This window comes from Ctenopharyngodon idella, chromosome 2, assembly GCF_019924925.1.
Source record: "Ctenopharyngodon idella isolate HZGC_01 chromosome 2, HZGC01, whole genome shotgun sequence".
Classification (NCBI taxonomy): Eukaryota; Metazoa; Chordata; class Actinopteri; order Cypriniformes; family Xenocyprididae; genus Ctenopharyngodon; species Ctenopharyngodon idella.
The window spans coordinates 42,010,443-42,034,144 of record NC_067221.1 but is presented as its reverse complement, the minus strand read 5'-3'; the positions used below and the strand labels follow the sequence as shown (position 1 = coordinate 42,034,144).

The following is a 23,702-nucleotide window of genomic DNA, read 5'->3' as shown; positions in this document are numbered from 1 at the left end:
ATGTAAAATATCTTACTCAGGACAGTACTAAATAAAAAATAACATGCATTTTGTATTATCTCCCTTATTTTGTTAAAATTATTAACATTTTCACAGATTCTGCAAGTGGTTCACATACTTTTTCTTGCAAGTGTATATATATATATATATATATATATACATATATATATATATATAATATATATATATATATATATACACACAACTAACAGGGAACATTCTCAGTACTTTGGCTAACGTTATTGCATGGTTTTCTCAAAGTTATGAACAAATGTTCTTCCAGTAATGTTAACAGAACGTTTGTTCAAAGTTAACTGGTCTTTAATAATGTTCTCAAAACATTAGCACAAAAATGAGATTTACATCATTCAACTTTTATCACTGAAACATTTTAGTTGGATGTTTTTTACGTTTTAACTAAAACATTTTAGTTTTTTAAAATTGTTTTTTAAATGTAACATTTTTTAAACAGAGAACACTCGAAAGTTATATTCCCCCAGTTTGCAAAATGATCAAATGGAATGTCTCCTTAACGTTCATATAACCAAGAAAAATATTTTGTGTTATTATGTGTTGCAGATGAACCATCCTGAAGATTTACCCTCTTTCAGAATCCCTGTATAAGCTTATCCCATTGCAACAGAAACACTCACCCTGAGCTGTCCAGAGAAAACCTCCTGTTTGCTTTTTTACTTCCCATCATGCCAAGGCGTTAGATTCAGACCATTAAGCGGCTGCCTACAGATCTGTGCATTATATGTGCCCACCTGATGCCCAGCCACACCCACTTCAAAACACAGCCACACCCCACCAGTCGTTACCATGGCTGCGTCTGAATCCTGGAAAATCTTGCAATCTCAAGCATTTTTTGATTAAAAATCTACATATTTGTTTGGTTATGTTAGTGTTGCCTCTAGACCATTATATGTGATATTAACCAGAAACTTCATATAAAGCACTGAATGAGCGTCAACTTCGGCCAACATGTGGGTTGGTTTGCCTCACCCACTGGCCCCAATGAGGCCACACCCACTTTAAAAGCACACAACTGTGGCCGCACCTGCACAGATCAGGTGTTACACAAACACAAACTCATCAAGTCTAGATAAAACAGATGCTATCAGACACGAGAGACGGTGAGACGATGATGAAATGATGATCTCTTAGGAATTCACAGTCACTGCAGATGAAGAAAGAGAAAGTATTACACAGACAGAGAACATGAGACTCACTTATAAATTCATTCATTTTATATTTCCATTCTTTCAGCTAGTCCATCAGATGACATTATGATTATTATTTCCAACTGCTACACGTGGGATATCAGGGACACAACCGTCCCGTCTTCAGATACAAATACCAATCAGATACAGGTACATTAGGAGACATGATGTTACACGGAAACAAACAGTATGTTCCTCAAAATTACTTAATGTTCCATTAATGAGGACAACTAGTACACACACATACACACACTCACTTGTATCGATCACAATTTCAGTATGGAGTACCACAGGGCTCAGTACTAGGACCGTTGCTTTTCACCCTGTACATGAGAAATCATTAGGAAGCATGGCGTTAATTACGCTGATGACACTCAGCTCTGTATTTCTTCGCACCCTGACAAAATTTACCAATTCACAAAATTAACAGAATGCACAATGGCCAAGGTCAAAGATTTCATTGAGTATGGAGTACCACAGGGCTCAGTACTAGGACCGTTGCTTTTCAGTCTGTACATGCTACCCTTAGGAGATATCATTAGGAAGCATGGCGTTAGTTTTCACAGTTACGCTGATGACACTCAGCTCTGTATTTCTTCGCGCCCTGATGAAATGTACTAATTCACAAAATTAACAGAATGCATAATGGCAAAGGTCAAGGATTTAATTAAAAAATACATTAAATTCCGAGTTTGTTTTTCACCTAACCCTATCGTAAACCCCCAGAACATGTGGAATATACGACACATGTCGCATGGGATCATTCTGTGATACTTTTGCATATTTTTTTAAAGCTTGATGCTGGTCGCTATTCACTGCCATTATATGGGCGAGCACGAGCGGGAAATTCTTGTTTTGTGGTCCATAAAAGAAAGAAGGGCGTACGGTATTAGAACAACACCAGTGTGAGTAAATGATGACTTAATTTTCATTTTAGGGTGAACTATCCCTTTAGCCATAAGTAGCTCCGTTCTGTAGATATCAGCCTTGACAAACTCGTATCAGATACTGGAAACAAGATAGTTTAAAGTTGTTACTCTAACAAACGTGAAGCAAATCAGTGAAATAATAAAGCAAGACAGTCACACACCTGAAAAACACAATGCAGTGAGCAGAGAACAATGAGCAGGCGGTTCTGCTGTCAGACTGAAGGTACAGACTCAGATTTCTTCAATAGTTGCTCCAGATGAAGCTCATTCTGTGTGTGTGTGTCACGTTACACAACCTCACCCCCTCTGAGACACATTAGAGCATCTCACACACCTGCATGCGCGCACACACACACACACAAACCATTTTTAGTTCTCCAAAGAACCTTTCAGTGATCAGTTCTTAAAATAACCATTTTTTCTCAGTGTGAAGAACATTTTAATAATCTAAAGAATCTTATTCCACTATGAAGAACCTTTAGTGGTTCTATGGATGTTAAAGGTTCTTCATGGAACCATCAATGAACCTCGAGTCCCTCTGTCAGTTTCACCTGTTCTCTTCAGCAGAAGGAAGTTTGACAGCAGATGAACATGATCATCATGGCAAACATCAGAGGAAAACAACAATAGCTGTAAATGTCAAACCACTGTGTGTGTGATAATGCTGTGTGTGTCAGTCATGATGATTTTCAGATCTCAGGTCAGATTGTGTGTACAACACAAACAATATGGGTTCAACTGGTTTGTCCTTTCACCTGTCAAACATTTGGCAGCGTCACTCTGAACACAATATGTACATGATGAGAGTTATTGTTACACTGTTAGAAGAACAGGCTCTATCATGGGATTATTTTATGGATTTTTAAGTTTTCAGTTCAGCATAGTTCACCCAAAAATGAAAATTATCCCATGATTTCCCATGAGCCATCCTAGGTGTATATGACTATCTTCTTTAGAAGAACACAATCGGACATATATTTAAAAATATCCTTATTCCTCCAAGGTTTATAATGGTTGTGAACAGGGGTCAAAAAGTCAAAAATAATGAATCCATCCATAAAAAAAAGTAATCCATACGACTCCAGGGGGTTAATAAAGGCCTTCTGAAGCGAAGCGATGTGTTTTTGTAAGAAAAATATCCTTATTTAAAACTTTATCAATTCAAATAACTAGCTTCCGGCGGACGACCATACGCAGAATGCGCAAGTCGATTTGCGGCAGAAGAGTATCCTTTGACCTGATGCACAATGTAATGACAAACGCGGAGGTGCAGAGGATAGAGCAAAACAAATTACCGGTCACGGATTACAAGTCTAAAACAAGAAATTTTAAAGAGAAATGTCGGAGGATTTCGATATAAGAGAAGAGGAGCTTAAATGTGTTGCACAGCCCTATTTGTTTAAAGACTTCTTAGCTTTCGATACTCCTACATCCTGCGTCATACGTCACGTCAGAGGATTACTCATTTGGCGAAAATCGACTTGCACATTCTGCGTAAAGTCGTCCACCGGAAGCTAGTTATTTGAATTTATAAAGTTAGAAATATGGATATTTTTCTTACAAAAACTCATCGCTTCACTGGATTACTTTTTTTTATGGATGGATGCATTATTTTTGGCTTCAAAACGCGGTCCCCCCCCATTCACAACCATTATAAAGCTTGGTAGAACCAGGATATTTTTAAATATATCTCCGATTGTGTTCTTCTGAAAGAAGGTCATATACACCTAGGATGGCTTGAGGGTGAGTAAATCATGGGATAATTTTCATTTTTGGGGTGAACCATCCCTTTAACATTATATTGGTTGAACGCCTCTTTCAGGGCACATAAAGTTCAACAACATGAACTTTAACATTGTGTCTGTTTTTATCTCGTACTCGACAGGAATCCTTGATGATCTGAAGATTTCAGTGAACCGTCTAAAACCGGATCGGTCTAGTATATTTGGCTGAAAACTAGTGTCCACAGAACTAACAAAAGCAGCTTTAAGTTGAGAATGTGAGATCAGTGCTGTGATTAAACACTGACAGCACACGCCTCACAAGACAGACAGTATACTGAAGAGTCATTTTCTGAAAATAAGGTCAATTATCAGGTCAATTATATAAAGGTTTTAGATATTTTTACTGGAAAACAAGACCAGGACACTCGTTAAGAAGATGATTGTTTGAGATTTCCTGTGTAAAATTAACACAATCAATCTTTCAGTCAAGCTCAATCTGTCCACCATAATTTAATTTATTTTTAACTGGCATTCATCTTAATGATCAAAGAAATCTGATATTTCTGTTTTCTTGTAACACGTGACTGACTTTCAAAAACACCAATTCATGTTAGCAGCATGTTTAAACAGGCTAGAAATCTGCTAAATCATGTTACAAACATGTTAGTAATGTGTTAAATCAAGTTAGTAACATGTTACAACATGCTAGCAAAGTGCTAATCACGCCAAAACATGCTAACAACAATGCTAGCATTGTATTAATTCATGTTAGAAACATGGTAGCAACATGCTAACAGTGTTAAATCATGCTAGAAAAATGCTAGTAATGTGTTAAATCATGTTATAAACATGTTAGCATTGTGCTAATCATACTAGAAACACGTTAGTATTGTGTTAAATCATGTAGTAACGTTACAACATGCTAGCAAAGTGCTAAATCATGTTAAAAACATGCTAACAACATGCTAGCATTGTGTTAATTCATGTTAGAAACATGGTAGCAACATGCTAACAGTGTAAAATCATACTAAAACACATTAGCAACCCATGTATCTGTTTTACCTTCAAAACCTTAAAACTTTAAGCTTTAAAACTACTTCAAACATCCTGGTCAGGCTTTCTCAAGCCAACATCAAAGTTTGTCTTGATGAACTTTATCTAGTTGCGACTCATCTTTAAATGTATTTCTGATGCTGAAGATAGCCTAGTTTTTATATATTATGTAATATATTAATGCAACTTCTTCCTTGAGAAAATGCAATATATAGTTTTGTTGCAATTTATACATAAAAGAAACTCAGATATGGGTGTTTATTGTCTGTCACTATAAATATATTCAGTGCACAGCATAAATGAGTACACCTCCTCTGAACAAATACAAAAGATGTATTTTCTTTATGATCACTAATACAATTCATGGAAAGATGGCAAAACTAAAATGTATTAAACATATACATAATAACAACTGAGAAATATATGTCATTAATAGCCATAAAATAAGTAAATTAGCCAATTTTGTTTAAATTAAGGATTGCAGAAATGAGTACACCCTAGATTTAATTCAACAAATGTATAATATTCTAGTATTTAGTATGCCCTCCATAATTTTGAATATACTGCTCTGACATGGAGTGTACAAGTTCATGACAAATTGTCACATCTGTCCTGTTTAACTCCTGGATGATGAGCTCCTGAAATGCCCTGATCTTTAATGGGGAGTGTTGCTCAACTCGTCTCTACAGAATCCCCCACAGGCGCTCAAGAGTGAGTGCAATACATGTCCAAAGAAGGTTTTTCACCTTGTTAGAATGCATATCCTCATTGTCATGTTGAAAAAATGCCCAACAATGCAGGGAATGAGGAAAGGGGAACATCTTCTGTTTCAAGTTTGTGTATTAAATTACACAGTAGTGTGGGAATTCATGACAGCATTGATAAAGCACAACTCCCTCACACCTTCAGCACTCATACATCCCTATAGAAGAGCTTTACTACCACTGAACTTTACTGTGTGAACCAGGCACCAAAATGATTGATTTGTTCTCATGAGACCAGAGTATTGATTCCCAGAATCTATATTTTTTAAATATGGGCTCTGGAAATGGCTAACTGTGAGAACAACAACCGTGCATGTCATTTCTGCAGGTTGCATCTTACTCTGTGAGATAAACAGTCACTCTTTTCATAGCTTTTGCTGGCTTTGAGACACTCGCTTGGTATTTCTCCTGCTCTTTGTTTAGCAAAAAAATCCCTCATCACTAAACGAAAGCTTAAAATGAAGGCCTGAATATTTCAGGGGCCTTGTCACAAGTCCATTGTTTTTGAATTTCTGTGTTACTTTTGCTATATTTTCACACTTAAAACAATAATTTGGTAATTCACTGTCCTCTTTTGTGCTAAGAAACAAGTCTCCTGATAGCCTCCATTGTTGTCAGCTTTAAGTCTGAGAATGATTCAGTGAGTTATATAAACACTGTTAATTGTCAAGAAATGACTTCTCTTTAAATGTTTTGGTTTGACATACTTACCTGTTGATCAAACATTGCCTTAAACTTACACCAGAAAAATTTTATTTCGTTTTGTTTACTAACTTTTAGGAGGGTGTACTCATTTTTGCTACACAACATTTTATCACCTTGACAAGAAAATCTTATTTTCCTGAATAATTGACATGCTTCTTTGGTAATTGATTAAGCAGACTTGCTGGAACATTATACCTCTAAAGAGCCCTAACATGTCTTCTAAGTAATTGAGTAATTGCTGACTTTCAGAAGTTTCAGAGGGGGTGTACTCATTTATGCTGTGCACTGTAAATAGTGAATGTTGCAGTACAAAACACTTGCACTCTTCTGCGTGTTTCTGTAACTTTTAGCCCTCTAGTGGTAAAAAAAAAAAAAAAAAAACTGCAGGCATTTTTGTGGAAAAACATTGCTCCACACCAGACACGCGTAAAATTCTCTGTATTTATGGATAAGACGAGACACGCACGGGCGTCAGGTCTAAAATATAAACACCTATAATAGACTTACCATAGTGAATCAGGGTAAGACAAAAACTCATTATTGAAGAAAATTGACTCTGTAGGAGCCTTTTGGTTTCAAATAAAAGAAGCAAAGAGTCTTTTGACTGGTGGCTTTGATTTATTTCACTTGGATGCAATAAACTGCTTAAGTAGCCTATCAGTTGTCTTAATTCTTTGCTACAATTAATTCTCTCCATGCATCACAGCACCGTGTCTATCATTCACTTCATAGCATCATAACATCAGTGCATCCTGGCACCGTAAAACTACAAAGAAAACAAATAACAAATAAACATATCAAAAGGAAAACAAAACAAGCATATTCACTATGTGAAGAGTTCGCTGCATTAACTACAGATGTTTAACACTGTTCAAGATTAATCAATAATATCAATCAATTCTTTTAGCTGGTGTCACAAACGTTAACTTTTTCTCTTTTTCCTTTTTTCTTCTATCCTTTAGTTTATGGCGCCATCTAGCGGTGATGCCAAGCAAAACGAATCAAAGAAGAAAGTCATTACAGACTCATTATTTACATTTTACAGTTTATTTTTTCATTTGCATTGTTCAATACTGAAGCCACATTTTCAAAACTCTTCACACATTCAGTGAAACAGAAGTAATATTATTGCTTTCACGCAATGACCACGTTTTTCAAAACCCATCAACACTTTTGTCATTTACCGCCTGCAAAACACTGTATATTTGCAGCAGATTTTTCGAATGCGAACACTGCTTTCAAAAGTGATGAAATCAGAAAGATGACAAACTGTGCATTTCTGCAGGAATCTATATTGAAATACAAAATCTTAGCAGAATATATGAGACATATATGAAGTGTTTTGTTGGTCTGAGTGAGTTTTGGAGGTCAAGATTATTTTTGGTAATGCAGAATGTATGAAGAGTTTTGAAAATGGCGTCAGTATTGAACAATGCTTGTTAGCAATTGAAAAAAAAAACTGTAATAATTTTGAACTACATAGTGTGCCTTTAATAGAATTAACATATTTAGATTTCTAATTAGGCTACATGACCGAGTCTGATCGTCCTTCACTAACCTAGTACATTTCCACTGGCTTTTGTCTTACACTTACTACAGACTCCAGAATCATCCATCCTCACATTTTGGTCCACGAGTGGAAAAATCGAGAATGTTTCGGTAACTCCTCCTCCGCGGGATAAAGTGAGAGCGGCGCGCGATCGTCAGACAACGGGAGAAGACAGCAGGTGAACGCGAGCTTGTGCACACTCCCGACTGGTTTCAGAGATACTTGCTTCAAGGATTTAAGTCGACACTGAAGTTATCGTATAGTACATTGTTTGTATTCTGCTCGGGAATTATTAAAGGTATGTCTAATGCTGAAATTATAGTATTCAAGAATGCAACTTCAATGCAATACGCTGTATTTAATTATTCGACTTTGCATCTGTAGCCTATATTTAATTTGGAATTAATAAAAAGCAGTTGCATTAATGCATGTTGCAGGTTCATCATCATAATGCCTGAGAAAATTCGTATCAACAGCGCTGATGTGAAATACACGGAGAAACACATCGAGTCTCGTTACTGTTACAATACTGCGTCTGTGTGTAGAGATGGAGACACGTTCACTGTAAGTGTTTGAACACCTTTAAAATGATGGATTTTTGAGTGGATTCTGAGGGTTTTATTAGGAGTGTCTGTGTGAATAATAAAGTTGCATTGCGTTTTGTTCCTTATTTGGTAATTGCAACATACAACTTCTGTTAAACAATATTTTGAAACACTGGCGCTAAAGTAAGGTTCTCTTAAAGGGATAAAAATTAAAATTCTGTCATCATTTACTCACCCTCAAGCTGTTCCAAACCTGTATTTATTTATTTCTTCTGTTGAACACAAAGGAAGTTATCTTGCAAAAATGTGGGTAACCAAACAGTTGTTGGTCCCCATTGACTTCCTTTCTTTTTTTTTCATGCTAATAAAGTCAATGGGGACCAGCAGCTGTTTGGGTACCCACATTCTTCAAAATATAATGTTCTAATGTTCTAATAAATTTCTATATATATTCAACAAAAGAAAGAAAGTTATACAGGGAACAACTTGAGGTGAGTAAATGATGACAGCATTTCTCATTTTTGGGTGAACTTCCCTATTTTAAGTTATGAACAAACGTTCCTTCCAGTAACGTTAATAGAATGTTCGTTAATGTTCTTAAAATGTTATGTATACCAGGGCCGTACCAGACCGTTTTGATATTTGATGCTGCTCTCTATTGCACCGCTCTGTTTGTTGTTAGGATTGCGCACAGTTTATAATTGGCACACCACAGCTCCAAAAATAGAAAAATATTTCATGTTCTCACCACAGGTGACGACAAGTGGCTCTTCATCAGACAGCACATTTTACTAATTTGTTTCCTTGTTATAAGTAAATTGTGTGAATGATATACACTCTAAAAAATGCTGGGTTGTTTCAACCCATGTCTGGGTCAAATATGGACAAACGCAACCGTTGTTTTTTTAAAGGGGTCATGAACTGCAATGTTTTATAATGTTTCCTGGGGTGCACTTATAATGTTAGTATGATTTTTACATCAAAAATTGTCATAATTTAGAAATAAAAGCCATTTTTGCTACCCTGATTTTATCCTCTGATTTGAACGCTCTGTTTTAAGGGGCGTGTCTGCTGTGAGACTTCAATGTAAACGCCCACTGCTGTGATTGGCTGACATCTTTGCATATAAAATAGCTAAGTAGTACTCTCTCGAAAACTTTTAGCACGTTTTTACTATTACAGCTCTCAAGGTTAACTAATCGTGTAAAGTGTTAATTATATTTAGATTGTGGAACAGTGCAAACTCGATGTAACTAAGAGATTCGTTGATTATTATGGGAGTTTTGGTGCGAGTCCAGAACTCAGTCACTGATAAACTTGTGCTGTTTGATTGACAGCTCCAGCGATTGTCAAGGGAGCGTTCTTTGATCGCTTTCTTTATATAATTTAATCACCGTTTAAATAACAGATTATTTTCATCCTACTAAGAGAAACAAAGTGAAGTGGAGCGTTTAGTCACTGGTTTGATTTACAAAAGTAACAAACCCATAATGTTTGCAGAATGATAAAATGGAACCATCACATAACCAGGAAAAAAACATTTAATAAACTAGACGTTCAAGGACATTCAGAAATAATGTTTTCATAACTTAATGGGAACATTAGCAAAATGTTCTTAGAACATATTTTTGTTATCTGTGACTTTCACATGTGTATGTTGTTCAGGTGACGCCGTCCAGCACTGAGTTCACCTTCCGCACCGAGAGGACGGTGCCCAGGCTGGGTGTGATGCTGGTGGGATGGGGTGGGAATAACGGGACCACGGTCACAGCTGCTGTCCTGGCCAATAAACTGGGTCTGACCTGGAAAACCAAGACTGGTGTGAAGGTACAGAGTCTGAGATTCAGCAAACTGTGTCAATGTTTTTTAAGTTGAAAGACACAGACATCATTAGACATCAAGCAGAGACCCAATACAGCAAAACATTTAGTAATCTTTGTAAATACTTTGTGTTGCTGCTCTTTCAGAAAGCAAATTATTACGGCTCATTGCTGGAATCTTCCACGGTGTGTTTGGGATCCGGACCTGACGGAGAGGTTTACGCTCCCTTCAGAGATCTGCTGCCGATGGTGCATCCAAATGACATCGTTTTTGATGGTAAATAGAGCAGCATTTTTAACAAACCGTTATAAAGAGGTCATTTCGACCCAGACCTTATCTGACTGGAGATGTATGTGTGCAGGCTGGGATATCTCGTCTCTGGATCTGGGCAGAGCCATGGAGCGCGCTCAGGTTCTGGACTGGAGCCTGCAAGAGAAGCTCCGCCCACACATGAACCAGCTCAAGCCCAGACCCTCCGTCTACATCCCAGAATTCATTGCTGCCAACCAGGAGCACAGGGCTGACAACCTCATCAGAGGAACCAAAGCTGAACAGGTGCACTAGTTATTAAATATTTTGGTAACACCTTATAGTAAAGCTCCATTTGTTAGCATTGAGTAGATATATAAATGAAGATAGTTTCAAATGTTTTTCTGTCCTTGTGTCAGGTGGCCCAGATCCGCAGAGACATCTGTGACTTCAGAGAGAAGAGCGGTGTGGATAAAGTCATCGTTCTCTGGACCGCAAACACTGAGAGATTCTGTGACGTTGTTCCAGGCGTCAATGACACTGCGGAGAACCTGCTGAACACCATTGAGGTGCCGCATTTCACTACAGCTCATTCATTTCCATTCCATTTGTTAAAGAGGCTATATGTACGAATTTTCATGTATTAATCACTTTTTTTATTGCCAATGTGTGAACAGTTTGTAACGAAATTCAAAAAACGAGACCTTCCCTGACTTCCTAGGTTGTCTATGAAAGCCTGATTTTTATGTAAAGGATGTTTTTGCCAGGAAAATCAAATGTTTACGTGCAAGCAATAAGTTGCTGGCTGAAGTTCACTTAACGGCCACCGGTGTCGCTAATAACAAAGGTTTCTGAATTCTACATATAGCCCCATTAACATTAGTTAACTGCATTAATTAACATGAGCTAACAATGAATAATACCTCTAAAGAATTTATTAGTCTTAGGGGGTGTTTACACTACACCATTTTCAACAAAAAACAAATAACTTTTTATGCATTTTGGCCGTTTATGTACGGCAATTTGGGGGCCTGAAAACGCAAGCTTTTGTTTCAAAGTGCAAGTTTTTGAAAACGATACGTTATACCGTTAAAACGTGAATTTGTGAACACTGTGACATCATGTGCATGTGTATTATGTGTTCAGTCTATAGGCATGTAGTGTTTCTTAAAGTGACTGGCCTGACAGCAGAATACAGCGTTTTTAGTCGTTTTCGGGGAACTAACAGTAACTAGTTGTATTTTTATTATCTAAAGTTAACAAAGATTTTTAAATACTGCAACAGATGTATTGCTCATTGTTAGTTAACGGATCAATGGGACCTTATTGTAAAGTGTTACCCATTTTCCTGTTGGAACAGTTGATGTTTTATGAATCAGTATGGATAAGAAATACATGTTCTGTCATGTTTCTGTCACAGACGGGAGGGGAAGTGTCTCCTTCCACCATGTTTGCTGTGGCCAGTATTCTGGAGGGTTGTGCGTACATTAATGGATCCCCGCAGAACACGTTTGTGCCCGGAGCCGTGGATCTGGCCATCCAGCACAGAGTCTTCATCGGTGGAGATGACTTCAAATCCGGCCAGACTAAACTCAAATCTGTTCTGGTGGACTTCCTGGTCAGTGCGGGAATCAAGGTAAGAGAACTACTTGTCTGCATTTGGGGTTTTAATGCATTAAAGAGGACCTATTATGCTACTAGAACAGGTTTTCCTGCTTGAATGTTCATTATTTTCCTCATATTCTCCATTGTTGCAGCTCCTCTCTTCCCAGTCTGTTTAGTTTCTCTATGAAGCCCCATAATAGGTCCTTTTTAACAAATGTGGCACCATGTATTGGTTTCCCATGTTTTTAAAGGAATAAAAGCACAAATTTAATTTTCTGGTAACAATTTACAAAAAACATATATATTAAAATCATAAATATTACATATTGATAATTTTCAGCCAACTTCTATAGTGAGTTATAATCATCTTGGCAACAACGACGGGCTCAATCTGTCGGCGCCACAACAGTTTCGATCTAAAGAGATCTCAAAGAGTAACGTGGTGGATGATATAGTGCGGTCCAACCCGATACTGTACCAGCCTGGAGAGAAACCTGACCACTGTGTGAGTGTGCATATATGACATTTTATTAAATATACACTGCCATTCAAAAGTTTGGGATCAGTAAGATTTATTTGTATAAGAAATTAATACAAACCCAATTCCAAAAAAGTTGGGACACTGTATAAATTGTGAATAAAAAAGGAATGCAATGATGTGGAAGTTTCAAATTTCAATATTTTATTCAGAATACAACATAGATGACATATCAAATGTTTAAACTGAGAAAATGTATCATTTTAAGGGAAAAATAAGTTGATTTTAAATTTCATGGCATCAACACATCTCAAAAAAGTTGGGACAAGGCCATGTTTACCACTGTGTGGCATCCCCTCTTCTTTTTATAACAGTCTGAAAACATCTGGGGACTGAGGAGACAAGTTGCTCAAGTTTAGGAATAGGAATGTTGTCCCATTCTTGTCTAATACAGGCTTCTAGTTGCTCAACTGTCTTAGGTCTTCTTTGTCGCATCTTCCTCTTTATGATGCGGCAAATGTTTTCTATGTGTGAAAGATCTGGACTGCAGGCTGGCCATTTCAGTACCCGGATCCTTCTTCTACGCAGCCATGATGTTGTAATTGATGCAGTATGTGGTCTGGCATTGTCATGATGGAAAATGCAAGGTCTTCCCTGAAAGAGACGACATCTGGATGGGAGCATATGTTGTTCTAGAACTTGGATATACCTTTCAGCATTGATGGTGCCTTTCCAGATGTGTAAGCTGCCCATGCCACACGCACTCATGCAACCCCATACCATCAGAGATGCAGGCTTCTGAACTGAGCGCTGATAACAACTTGGGTTGTCCTTGTCCTCTTTAGTCCGGATGACATGGCGTCCCAGTTTTCCAAAAAGAACTTCAAATTTTGATTCGTCTGACCACAGAACAGTTTTCCACTTTGCCACAGTCCATTTTAAATGAGTCTTGGCCCAGAGAAAACGCCTGCGCTTCTGGATCATGTTTAGATATGGCTTCTTTTTTGACCTATAGAGTTTTAGCCGGCAACGGCGAATGGCACGGTGGATTGTGTTCACCGACATTGTTTTCTGGAAGTATTCCTGAGCCCATGTTGTGATTTCCATTACAGTAGCATTCCTGTATGTGATGCAGTGCCGTCTAAGGGCCCGAAGACCACGGGCATCCAGTATGGTTTTCCGGCCTTGACCCTTACGCACAGAGATTGTCCCAGATTCTCTGAATCTTTGGATGATATTATTCACTGTAGATGATGATAACTTCAAACTCTTTGCAATTTTTCTCTGAGAAACTCCTTTCTGATATTGCTCCACTATTTTTCGCCGCAGCATTGGGGGAATTGGTGATCCTCTGCCCATCTTGACTTCTGAGAGACACTGCCACTCTGAGATTCTCTTTTTATACCCAATCATGTTGCCAATTGACCTAATAAGTTGCAAATTGGTCCTCCAGCTGTTCCTTATATGTACATTTAACTTTTCTGGCCTCTTATTGCTACCTGTCCCAACTTTTTTGGAATGTGTAGCTCTCATGAAATCCAAAATGAGCCAATATTTGGCATGACATTTCAAAATGTGTCACTTTCAACATTTGATATGTTATCTATATTCTATTGTGAATAAAATATAAGTTTATGAGATTTGTAAATTATTGCATTCCTTTTTTATTCACAATTTGTACAGTGTCCCAACTTTTTTGGAATCAGGTTTGTAGTTTTATTCATCAAGGACACATTAAATTGATTAAAAGTGACAGTAAAGACAATAAAATGTTACAAAAGATTGTTGCAATGCAAAAATAATGTCTGACCGAATCAGATGAGACTAAATCAAATGGTTGCTTCAATTTGTGTTTGTGTGAACAGGTGGTTATTAAATATGTGCCCTATGTGGGCGACAGCAAGCGTGCGATGGATGAGTACACCTCCGAGATCATGATGGGCGGAACCAACACCATCGCTCTGCACAACACCTGCGAGGTCAGTTATTCACACCGCATCTGTGGATATGTTCATGATGCAGAAATAATAACTATGCAGCTCAAATTAATTGTGACTTAATTATGATGACAATACATTCAGGACTCTCTGCTGGCCAGTCCCATTATCTTGGATCTGGTGATCCTGACAGAACTGTGTCAGAGAATCACATTCTGCACTCGGGAGGATCCAGTTTTCCAGAGTTTCCACAGCGTCCTGTCGCTGCTCAGCTTCTCTGTAAAGCCCCTCTCGTGCCACAGGGGGCGCCGGTGGTCAACGCGTTCTTCCGGCAGCGTGCGTGCATCGAAAACGTCATGAGGTGAGATAAAAGTCTGTGCCGATTCCCTGTAAATCATGCATCGTTTCTGACAGCATTTGCATGAAATAGAATATTTCTGTGTCGTTCGGCAGGGCGTGTCTCGGCCTCCCGCCTCAGAATCACATGCAGCTGGAACACAAGATGGAGAAGAGCTTCGTGCATTCAGAGGAAAACCACATCCATCATCCTGTCCTCATCAACGGAAAGATCGACCACATCAGTGCCTATCAGTCGGCCAAATACATTGAGATGAATAGCCACGAGAAGAAGCAGCAGCACACAATCTCATAAAAACTTTAATAGTGGAGCATGAAAACAAACCAAGATGTGGATGTTTACTGCTGAGTGCACTATTTTATTGCTTTCTGCTGCATTTCTTCAGTTCTTTACTAATGCATATTCTTAAGTGATTTTTGGATATGCATTTGGAAATATGAAAATATGAATGGCTTCTGTTCTTGTTTGTTTAGTGAGTACTGTATTTCTGGATGAAATATTCATCTATGCATTCTCAACCACTGACTTTTTTTTTAAGGTTTTGTACATTAATGCACTGAGAAATTACTAGTTTTTGTGGTTTAACAAGATGAAGTAAAAATAGCATTCCTGAATAGTGAGAATTGTTTTTATTTGGCAAATAAATGCAGTTAAACACTGAGAAAATGAAAATAAACTGTCATTGAGTTGAGTCTTTTCTGGACGGGTTTTCATTTTTATTGTAATATATAATATAGCCTAATACAGGGGAGGGCAAAAGAGTGATAAGAAAAGTCTAGAGAAAACTAATAAATAAGTAGTTAAATTAAAATAAAAATGTGATTAAAATAAACATAGTAATCTATTAAATAGATTACGCGATTTCTGAGAAACGCTGTTGAGAAACACTTGTAGCCAATCAGCAGTAGGGGGCGTGTCCACGCGAGATGGTGGGAGTATAAACAGCAGCGAGCGGGAGATTTGAAGACTAGAAAGAGAGATGGCTGAGAGACATTACAAAAGAGAAAAGCTCAGAGGAATATTACTGAAAATGAAGGGTTATTTTGATCAGGCAAGAGCTTTAGGACCCGCGTTAATATTAGAAAACTTTTCCAGCGCTGTAGAGACAGAAGCGGGAAGGCCTGAAAACGGACGCCGAGGTCGAGTTGTTTCTGCTCCATACGTGAGTAACATTGCTGTTGTTGTGATGTTAGCTGTAGTAAGAGGACAGTTTTGAGTGTCATTCCCAGCTAGCAATTTTTGGTTCCAAGAACATACATCCTAACGTTCTCTGTTGATTAGCCAGGAAAGTTTTCTTTACGTAAATAGAACGTTCCCTGTTGGTTTGGAGAACGTTCCCCTAACCTTCCCAGAACGTTCTCCTAACCTCTTTTTATTCCGATATAATTTACCCTGTTGCACGTCAGTGAAACAATGACTTTAACACAATAGGGGTGTTTTTTAAAATATTAATTTTATTCACAGACATTAAAAAATTAATAACAATTATGTGACCTTAACTGGGATAACTTTACATTAATTTCTTACCACTGAATTAGCGGGACGTTCTCTCTTTTGGTCGGTGAACAAAAACTTCTCGGTTAACATAATGTTGTCTTCAATTACGTGTCAAATGTCTCTGAAATCACACTACTTACACTGGTACATATATTAATTATAAGTAATTATTCAATAAAGAGATCGATAAACAAATGTTATAGTCAGTCAGTAAAACGAAATGACCGTTATTTTTTAAATTACGCGAGTGCGCGGCTCTCTGTGGAATACAGAAGCGCGTGCTAAGGAACGCATGATCAGAGGCGCGCAGTAAAGAAAGATAACAGTTTGGCTTAAAAAAAAGGACCAATAGAGAACGTTCCTAGAACGTTCTTATTTGGTTTCCCAAAAAAAGAACCATATGGGAAAGTTAGGGGAACGTTTGTGTCTTTGCTTCAGCTATGATAAGCGACATCCACATCCCACACTGTGTGCTAGTGCAATTTGGGGGCGGAGCAACGAAGAGAGGGGCGTGTTTGGGTTGATTTCAAATTTCAACAGTTTCTAAGAAATCGCTTACTGCACCTATAAATTAGATTAAAATAAATAAATACAAATTTCGATTAATATAAATAAAAATTAGTTTAAAACAAATAAATAACTAATTTAACAGTACAATAGGTACAATAAATATGCCTTTTCAAGTTTAGGATGTTCATATTTGTGGTCCGTGGCATATAAAAGATTGAAAACCCCTTATATAGTTTACAAATTGGGTACTAATATTCTGATTTAATAAATTTAACAAGTATTTTAGTTTATTTATAAAATAAAAGCGCCCCCTGCTGGAAGATCAGGTTCATACACTCACACACAAACGATGGTCAGCTGACCTGCTGCGTCATCATCATCATCATCATGTGTCCATAGCAACTGTATTTGGGCTGTTTATATGGCTACCGAATAAGATCGTTGCTGCAGATCATTTTAATATTTGCAAATGCAACAATCAAAATGGTGGTTTAAAGAGAGACTCGTCAGTGTGAGATGGCGGAGAAGCGTCGCGCGGGCGCAGTGATGTCGGATTCCGCATCTGCCAAATGTGAGAACGATAGAGAGTTTCTGTCCCAGGCGGGGGTCAGCGCGCTGCTCAGAGGAGCTCTGCTCAAACTGGTCGAGTCCAGGCCGGAGGATCCCGTCGGCTTCCTCGCCGAACACTTCGCTCATCTGTCGTCGGAGGTTGATGACGGAGGATCGGAGCATCAGGCTGTGAGTCGCGCGCTGTGGCACCTGAGTCTGGCTCATCACTCACAGAGGTCCGACACTATTCACTCTGTTACTGTATGTTACAGCTGGAAAAATGCAGGTTGCTTTTGTATTTTCTTATTTATTACTTTCACACCATGGTATAAAACAATAAAAAAAAATATGATTTAAAATTTATATATATATATATATATATGTATAGGCAGGCTATATATAATTTTTTAATCATATATTAGCATTGTTTTAAGCCATGGGGTCGAAGTTTCTTTTTACCTTTTTTTTTTTATTATTATTGATATTATTTATTTTAAGCTATGAGAGATTTTTTTTTGTTAATTTGTTTTTTTGTTTTTTTATTATTTTTATATTTCATTATCTTTTTAAGCATGGTGGATAATTTTTTTTTTTTTTTTGCTTTGCTTTATTATTGATATTATTTAACTCTTTCAAGCCATGAGAGGCTTACTTATTTTGTTTTATTATTTTATTTCTTTTTAATTTGTCATTCAGTATTTATATTTTATTTCAATACTACTTTTATATTTAGTTAATTATTTTTTTTTATAATTTTGTTTTATTTTATTATTGCTATTATTTATCTCTTTTAAGCCACAAGAGGTTAATTTAAATTTTTTCCTTTATTATTAATTATTATTTTATTTCATTAATATTTTTTATTTCATTAATTATCTTTAAGTCATAATGGAGAAGTTTTGTTTTATATATTTCTTTTTTGCTTTATTTTATTATTGCTATTATTTATCTGTTTTAGGCTGAGAGATTTTGTTTCATTTTTTGCTTTATCATTAATTTTTATTTCATTAATATTTTTATCTTTTTAAGCCATGGTGGAGAAGTTTCTTTTCATCGGTTTGCTTTATTTTATTATTGCTGTTTTTTTAAATCTTTTTTAAGCCATGATAGGTTTCTTTTTATTTTGCTTTATATATTTATTTTATTATTTTTTTATTTTCTCTCATCACTTTTTTTAAAAATATTTCATTAATTGCAAAGGTAGAGAAGTTTCTTTTTATCTGTTTCTTTTTGCTTTATTTTATGCAATCATTTTTGTAAAAAAAAAAAAAAAAAATCTTTTAAGCTATGAGAGATTTCTTTTTATTTTGCTATATATATTTATTTTATCTAATCACTATTTTTATGTCATTAATTGCCATGGTGAAGTTTTTTTTTTATCAGTTTCTTTTTGTTTTATTATTACTTCTATTCCTCTCTTTCAAGCCAAAAGAGGTTTCTGTTTATATTGTTTTATTATTTTATTTTTATTTTATTAGCTGAACCAGCTCTTGCACACATAACTAGTGTGATTCCCTTGTTTAGATGGAGTTTGAGCTCATTCTTTCTCTCTTCCCCTGCAGATCAGCGTTTAACAGCAACATCCGTGTGGCGTACGAGCTGCTGACTCAGTGCGGTTGGCATCAGCGCGGTGTCGGAGGCGTCCGCGGGCGTCTGTACACGGAGACGCTCCAGTGCCTGTGCAGTGAGGGCGGTCTCTCCGGCACCACTGCCGCCCCGCTCCTGCGCCGCATCCAGTGCCACGACTACGAGTCCGTGCCCTTCGAGCTCTTCCGGCAGGGCGTGCTGACCTGCTCCGTGTTTCGCCGACTACATCCGGAAGTCTCAGTGTTTGTACGCGGCGGTGGCGAGCTCTCCGGACAGACCGGCCGAGAGAACGCTGTGCCAGGCGGTGCTCGCGACCCTCCGGGAGGCGCTGGAGACGGCGGACGGAGTGGACGTGGCGCGGTACCTGGAGGCCAGTGCCAAGATTTCTCCTGCTAAAGTGGCGCAGGCCATGGCGGAGGTTCATCCTGGGAAACAGCAGGATGGTCCCACCATGGACGCGCAGGAGTTTGAAGATGCTGCCGCAGCGCTTTTCATTGCTCGAGTGCGAATGGTGACCTGAGAGGAAAAAATAATGTTCTTCCTCAGTGTTTCTGTCTTGTTTTCCAACACAAATATGTAAACATTTTTAAATCAAGATACATTTACTGGAGAAGCAAAATGGCTGAAGATATTAAAGGGTTAGTTCACCCAAAAATGAAATTTCTGTCATTAATTACTCTCCCTCATGTCGTTCCACACCCATAAGACCTTCATTCATCTTCAGAACACAAAATAAGATATTTTTGATGAAATCCTAGAGGTTTATGATTTGTCTATAGACAGCAATATAATCAACACTTTCAAGGTCCAGAAAGGTACTAAAGAAATCGTTAAAACAGTCATGTGACTGCAGTGGTTCAACCTTAATGTTATGAAGAGACGAGAATACTTTTTGTGCGCAAAAACAAAACAAAAATAACGACTTTATTCAACAGTCTCTTCTCTTCTGTGTCAATATCTTTACACAGGTGACGCAGTAAGCACAGTGAAGTCTTCCGTGTTTACGCCCGAATGCCGGCTCAGTTTTGGCCGAAGCTGATCATGTGATCAGCACGACACATGCGTGTGATGCTGACGCAGGAGCCGGCCAATAATGAGTCGCCGTTCCGACGTAGAACCTGGAAGCACTGGACGTAAACAACGTATGAGAATGACACAGAAGAGAGAGATTGTTGAATAAAGTCATTATTTTTGTGTTGTTTTTGCGCACAAAGTATTCTCGTCTCTTCATAACATTAAGGTTGAACCACTGCAGTCACATGACTGTTTTAATGATGTCTTTAGTACCTTTCTGGACCTTGAAAGTGTTGATTATATTGCTGTCTATGGACAAATCATAAACCTCTAGGATTTCATCAAAAATATCTTAATTTGTGTTCTGAAGATGAATGAAGGTCTTACAGGTGTGGAATGACATGAGAGTGAGTAATTAATGACAGAAATTTCATTTCTGGGTGAACTAACCCTTTAATATCTTCAGTCATTGTGCTTCTTCAGTAAATGTATCTTGATTTAAGAATGTTTAGATATTTGTGCTGGAAAACAAGACAGAAACACTGAGGAAGAACATCATTTTTTTGCAGTGCAGGTGGTTTTTAGTCAGCGGGAGAAACCTTTGCATGGAACGTTTTATTATTATTATTATTATTATTATTAAAGAACCAAGCATATTGTACCCTTACATGTCATAGAAAGAAGGTTTACTATATAGATCTGTATAGAGACACTTTTCATCATCCAGTACAATCCACATAATGCAGTTCAAGGTTTTCCAATAAACATCCTGTTTAACACATCAGTCACATTATGGAGGAACAGTGGGTTATGAATTACGTTTTACGAAGAATATCAACATGTTGATCAAGCAGTAAAACTATGTGGTATCCGTGCTGCTTGTTGTTTTTATTTAACCATCTGAGGGAAACAATACAGTTTCATGTACTCTTCCTAGCTTAAATCTAATTTAGGGTGAGAAACCTCAGTTAAGGAAGTGTTTGCAGTGTATTTCTTTTACAGACAACTGAAAGTGCATCAATTCCCTTTTCAGTATCCAGATGAGATAAACCACAGTTTCTCTTATGATACGTCTGTTTGTTTACAGAGCTCAGTAGCTTCAGCTCAGCATTAAACTGCATTCACAACCCATTTTACTTCTACCTCTGTTGTATTTGCAAGTGAAACATTGCATTTTTAATTAGAGACTTTTTACATGAATGTTTATGAAAACATGCACTGATGAATTGTTCACAATTAAGACCAGAAACATGAATAAAGGAAGTGACTGTAAATTTGCACAACATAATGTTCATTGTTATCTTATTTGCATTAGTAAATACTAAAGATGTCATCTAGCGCTCTGAGGAAAAGGACAAGGGCTAACTACAGTCATAACCAGGAGAAAAGACAGAGAAAATGTCTCTTGATTCTGTGCTTCAACATGTACATCTGGAAGCATTACTGTAGTTTGATGAGGTCATATTATCAGTGTATCAGCTTAATAAAATCATCCACAGAACTGTGACTTTTTTTCATATAAAACGTTCATATGAGTCAATACACTTCCAAAAAGTGTTTTTGTCTTACCTTGATTCAGGCTATGCCTATTGTGTTTACATTTTAGACCAGGCGGGATGGTTTTGGCGGGAAATTGCGTACATACGTCACACGCCCGTGCATGTCTCGTCATATCCGTAAATAGAGTGAAGTTGCTCCGGCTGCTTTGACGCGTGTGTGGTGTGGGAGTGGCACAGGTTAGTTGAACGAGAAAGGTTGACATGGAACCGCTAAATCTCCAACCTCCGGGGAATCACCCGTTTTAAACAAACACCGAACAGAGGAGAGTCTACTGGCGAAAAGAGAACACGACAGAGCTCATAATAGAATAATAATCAAGATCAGCTTGACTTTTCAGACATGGCGAGAACCTCAAGTATCCTTCCGCACAGTCAAGCAGAGCCGAAGCACAACCAAAACAATGTCCTTCCGCAAAATACATGCAGTTTTTTTTTTAATCGCTAGAGGGCCAAAAGATGTACCTTAATGTGTGTTTCAGATATGGCAAAAATCATCATATTCTTTTAATAGAACAACTGTAAGACTTTGATAAGAATTAATTTCACTTGACTAATCAATTTCCATGATGTTACCACTAAGATCACTAGTAGGAAAAAATGCTTTTTTTTGCATGTTTTTCTAATTTACTAAAATGTTTCATTACAAATTATATTATCAGCATAATAATTTGAGTAAAACGTTAAACAAATAAACATGAATTTGAGAACATCTCAGTATTTGGTGCGTCTTTCTTTTGCAAAACTGTGACCTTTTTGTTGTTTGATCAAGCAGATGTGAGAAAGACAGAGGAAATAAGCCTGTTTTCATACAGGCTGCTGCAGTGAAGGACATTTGACTGAGCCCAGCACTCGCGTATTAAAAGTAATGAAGGTCTGTGTGTCAATAATTGATCAGGGTGTGTAAGTTACACAATCACTCGCTGCGTCAACAGACTACAGACCTAACGATGACTCGCGCCGCTGGCGCTCTTAAAGGGACAGTCCACCTAAAAATCAGCATCTTGCACTATAGATCTTATGTAGCTCCGCCTCTTTTCAGCGCTGCGCTCGTTGTCTTTTGTCTTCCGGTTTGTATTTCCACAGCGATCTTACTTATTTATGAATGAACTGCTCATTTTAAAATCAGAAGCACAAACTTCAGTAAGTGTTATCAATGGATCTGATGAATTTTGTGATGTTTTGTGTTTGTGTGAGAAAAAAAAACAAACAAAAAACATCCTATTTGATCAAATTACACAAATCATTTTAATGCAACATTTTAAAAGCTGGTTAAAAACATGAAAGTGAACTTCAAGTCTAGCTAACTGCTAATCACAGAGCTTGTGCATATTCAGTTCAAACATCCTTAACCGAAGATGTGTCACATGCATTGACATAAGGCATGTCATATTCTGAAAATACTTGTTTCTTCACCACTTGTGAGCTCACAGACCTTTTTTATATGTGACCCTGAACCACAAAACCAGTCATAAGTCTCACGGGTATATTTGTAGCAAAGCCAACAATACATTGTATGGTTCAAAATGATTGATTTTTCTTTTATGGCTATAATCACTAGGATATTAGGTAAAGATCATGTTCCATGAAGATATTTTGTACATTTCATACCGTGAATATATAAAAAAATGTAGTTTTGTGATTGGATATGCATTGCTAAGGACTTAATTTGGACAACTTTAAAGGCGATTTTCTCAATATTTAGATTTTTTGCACCCTCAGACTTCAGATAGTTGTATCTCAGCCAAATATTGTCCTATCCTAACAAACCAGCTTTCAGATGATGTATAAATCTCAATTTCAAAAAATTCACCCTTATGACTGGTTTTGTGGTCCAGGGTCACATACACTATATTGCCAAAAGTTTTGGGACGCCTGCCTTTAAGTGCACATGAACTTTAATGACGTCCCATTCTTAATCCGTAGGGTTTAATATGGAGTTGGCCCACCCTTTGCAGCTATAACAGCCTCAACTCTTCTGGGAAGGCTTTCCACAAGGTTTAGGAGTGTGTTTATAGGAATTTTTGACCATTCTTCTAGAAGCGCATT

At 37.4% G+C, this 23,702-nt stretch overlaps 3 protein-coding genes across 6 annotated transcripts in view; 2 read left to right on the top strand and 1 right to left on the bottom strand.

Annotated features, from left to right (window-relative positions):
* Positions 1 to 22,006, bottom strand: part of LOC127496635 (GRAM domain-containing protein 2B-like) — a 36,202-nt gene extending 14,196 nt beyond the window's left edge. Inside the window, exon 1 of one of the 4 annotated variants that reach the window (XM_051864298.1) lies at positions 21,667 to 22,006. Coding sequence is in view for 2 of the 4 variants with exons in the window: in XM_051864279.1 (XP_051720239.1) it covers positions 654 to 703 (50 nt within the window). In the remaining 2 variants the exon portion in view is untranslated. Of the gene's footprint in view, positions 1 to 653; positions 874 to 7,992; positions 8,121 to 21,666 lie in introns of those variants that run through there. The other 3 variants (XM_051864307.1, XM_051864279.1, XM_051864272.1) reach the window with 3 other exon arrangements.
* LOC127496343 (inositol-3-phosphate synthase 1-A-like) lies at positions 8,035 to 15,631 on the top strand. Its single transcript, XM_051864225.1, is given in 12 exon segments — positions 8,035 to 8,245; positions 8,385 to 8,511; positions 10,158 to 10,319; positions 10,460 to 10,589; positions 10,675 to 10,868; positions 10,982 to 11,131; positions 11,983 to 12,198; positions 12,508 to 12,672; positions 14,511 to 14,624; positions 14,727 to 14,856; positions 14,859 to 14,943; positions 15,036 to 15,631. Coding segments are annotated over 11 exon segments (1,659 nt in total). The 5' UTR covers positions 8,035 to 8,245; positions 8,385 to 8,397; the 3' UTR covers positions 15,235 to 15,631.
* On the top strand, positions 17,138 to 19,705 carry tpgs1 (tubulin polyglutamylase complex subunit 1). The gene is given in 3 exon segments (XM_051864359.1): positions 17,138 to 17,732; positions 19,059 to 19,296; positions 19,298 to 19,705. Coding segments are annotated over 3 exon segments (813 nt in total). The 5' UTR covers positions 17,138 to 17,463; the 3' UTR covers positions 19,604 to 19,705.
* Positions 22,007 to 23,702: the final 1,696 nt, after the last annotated feature.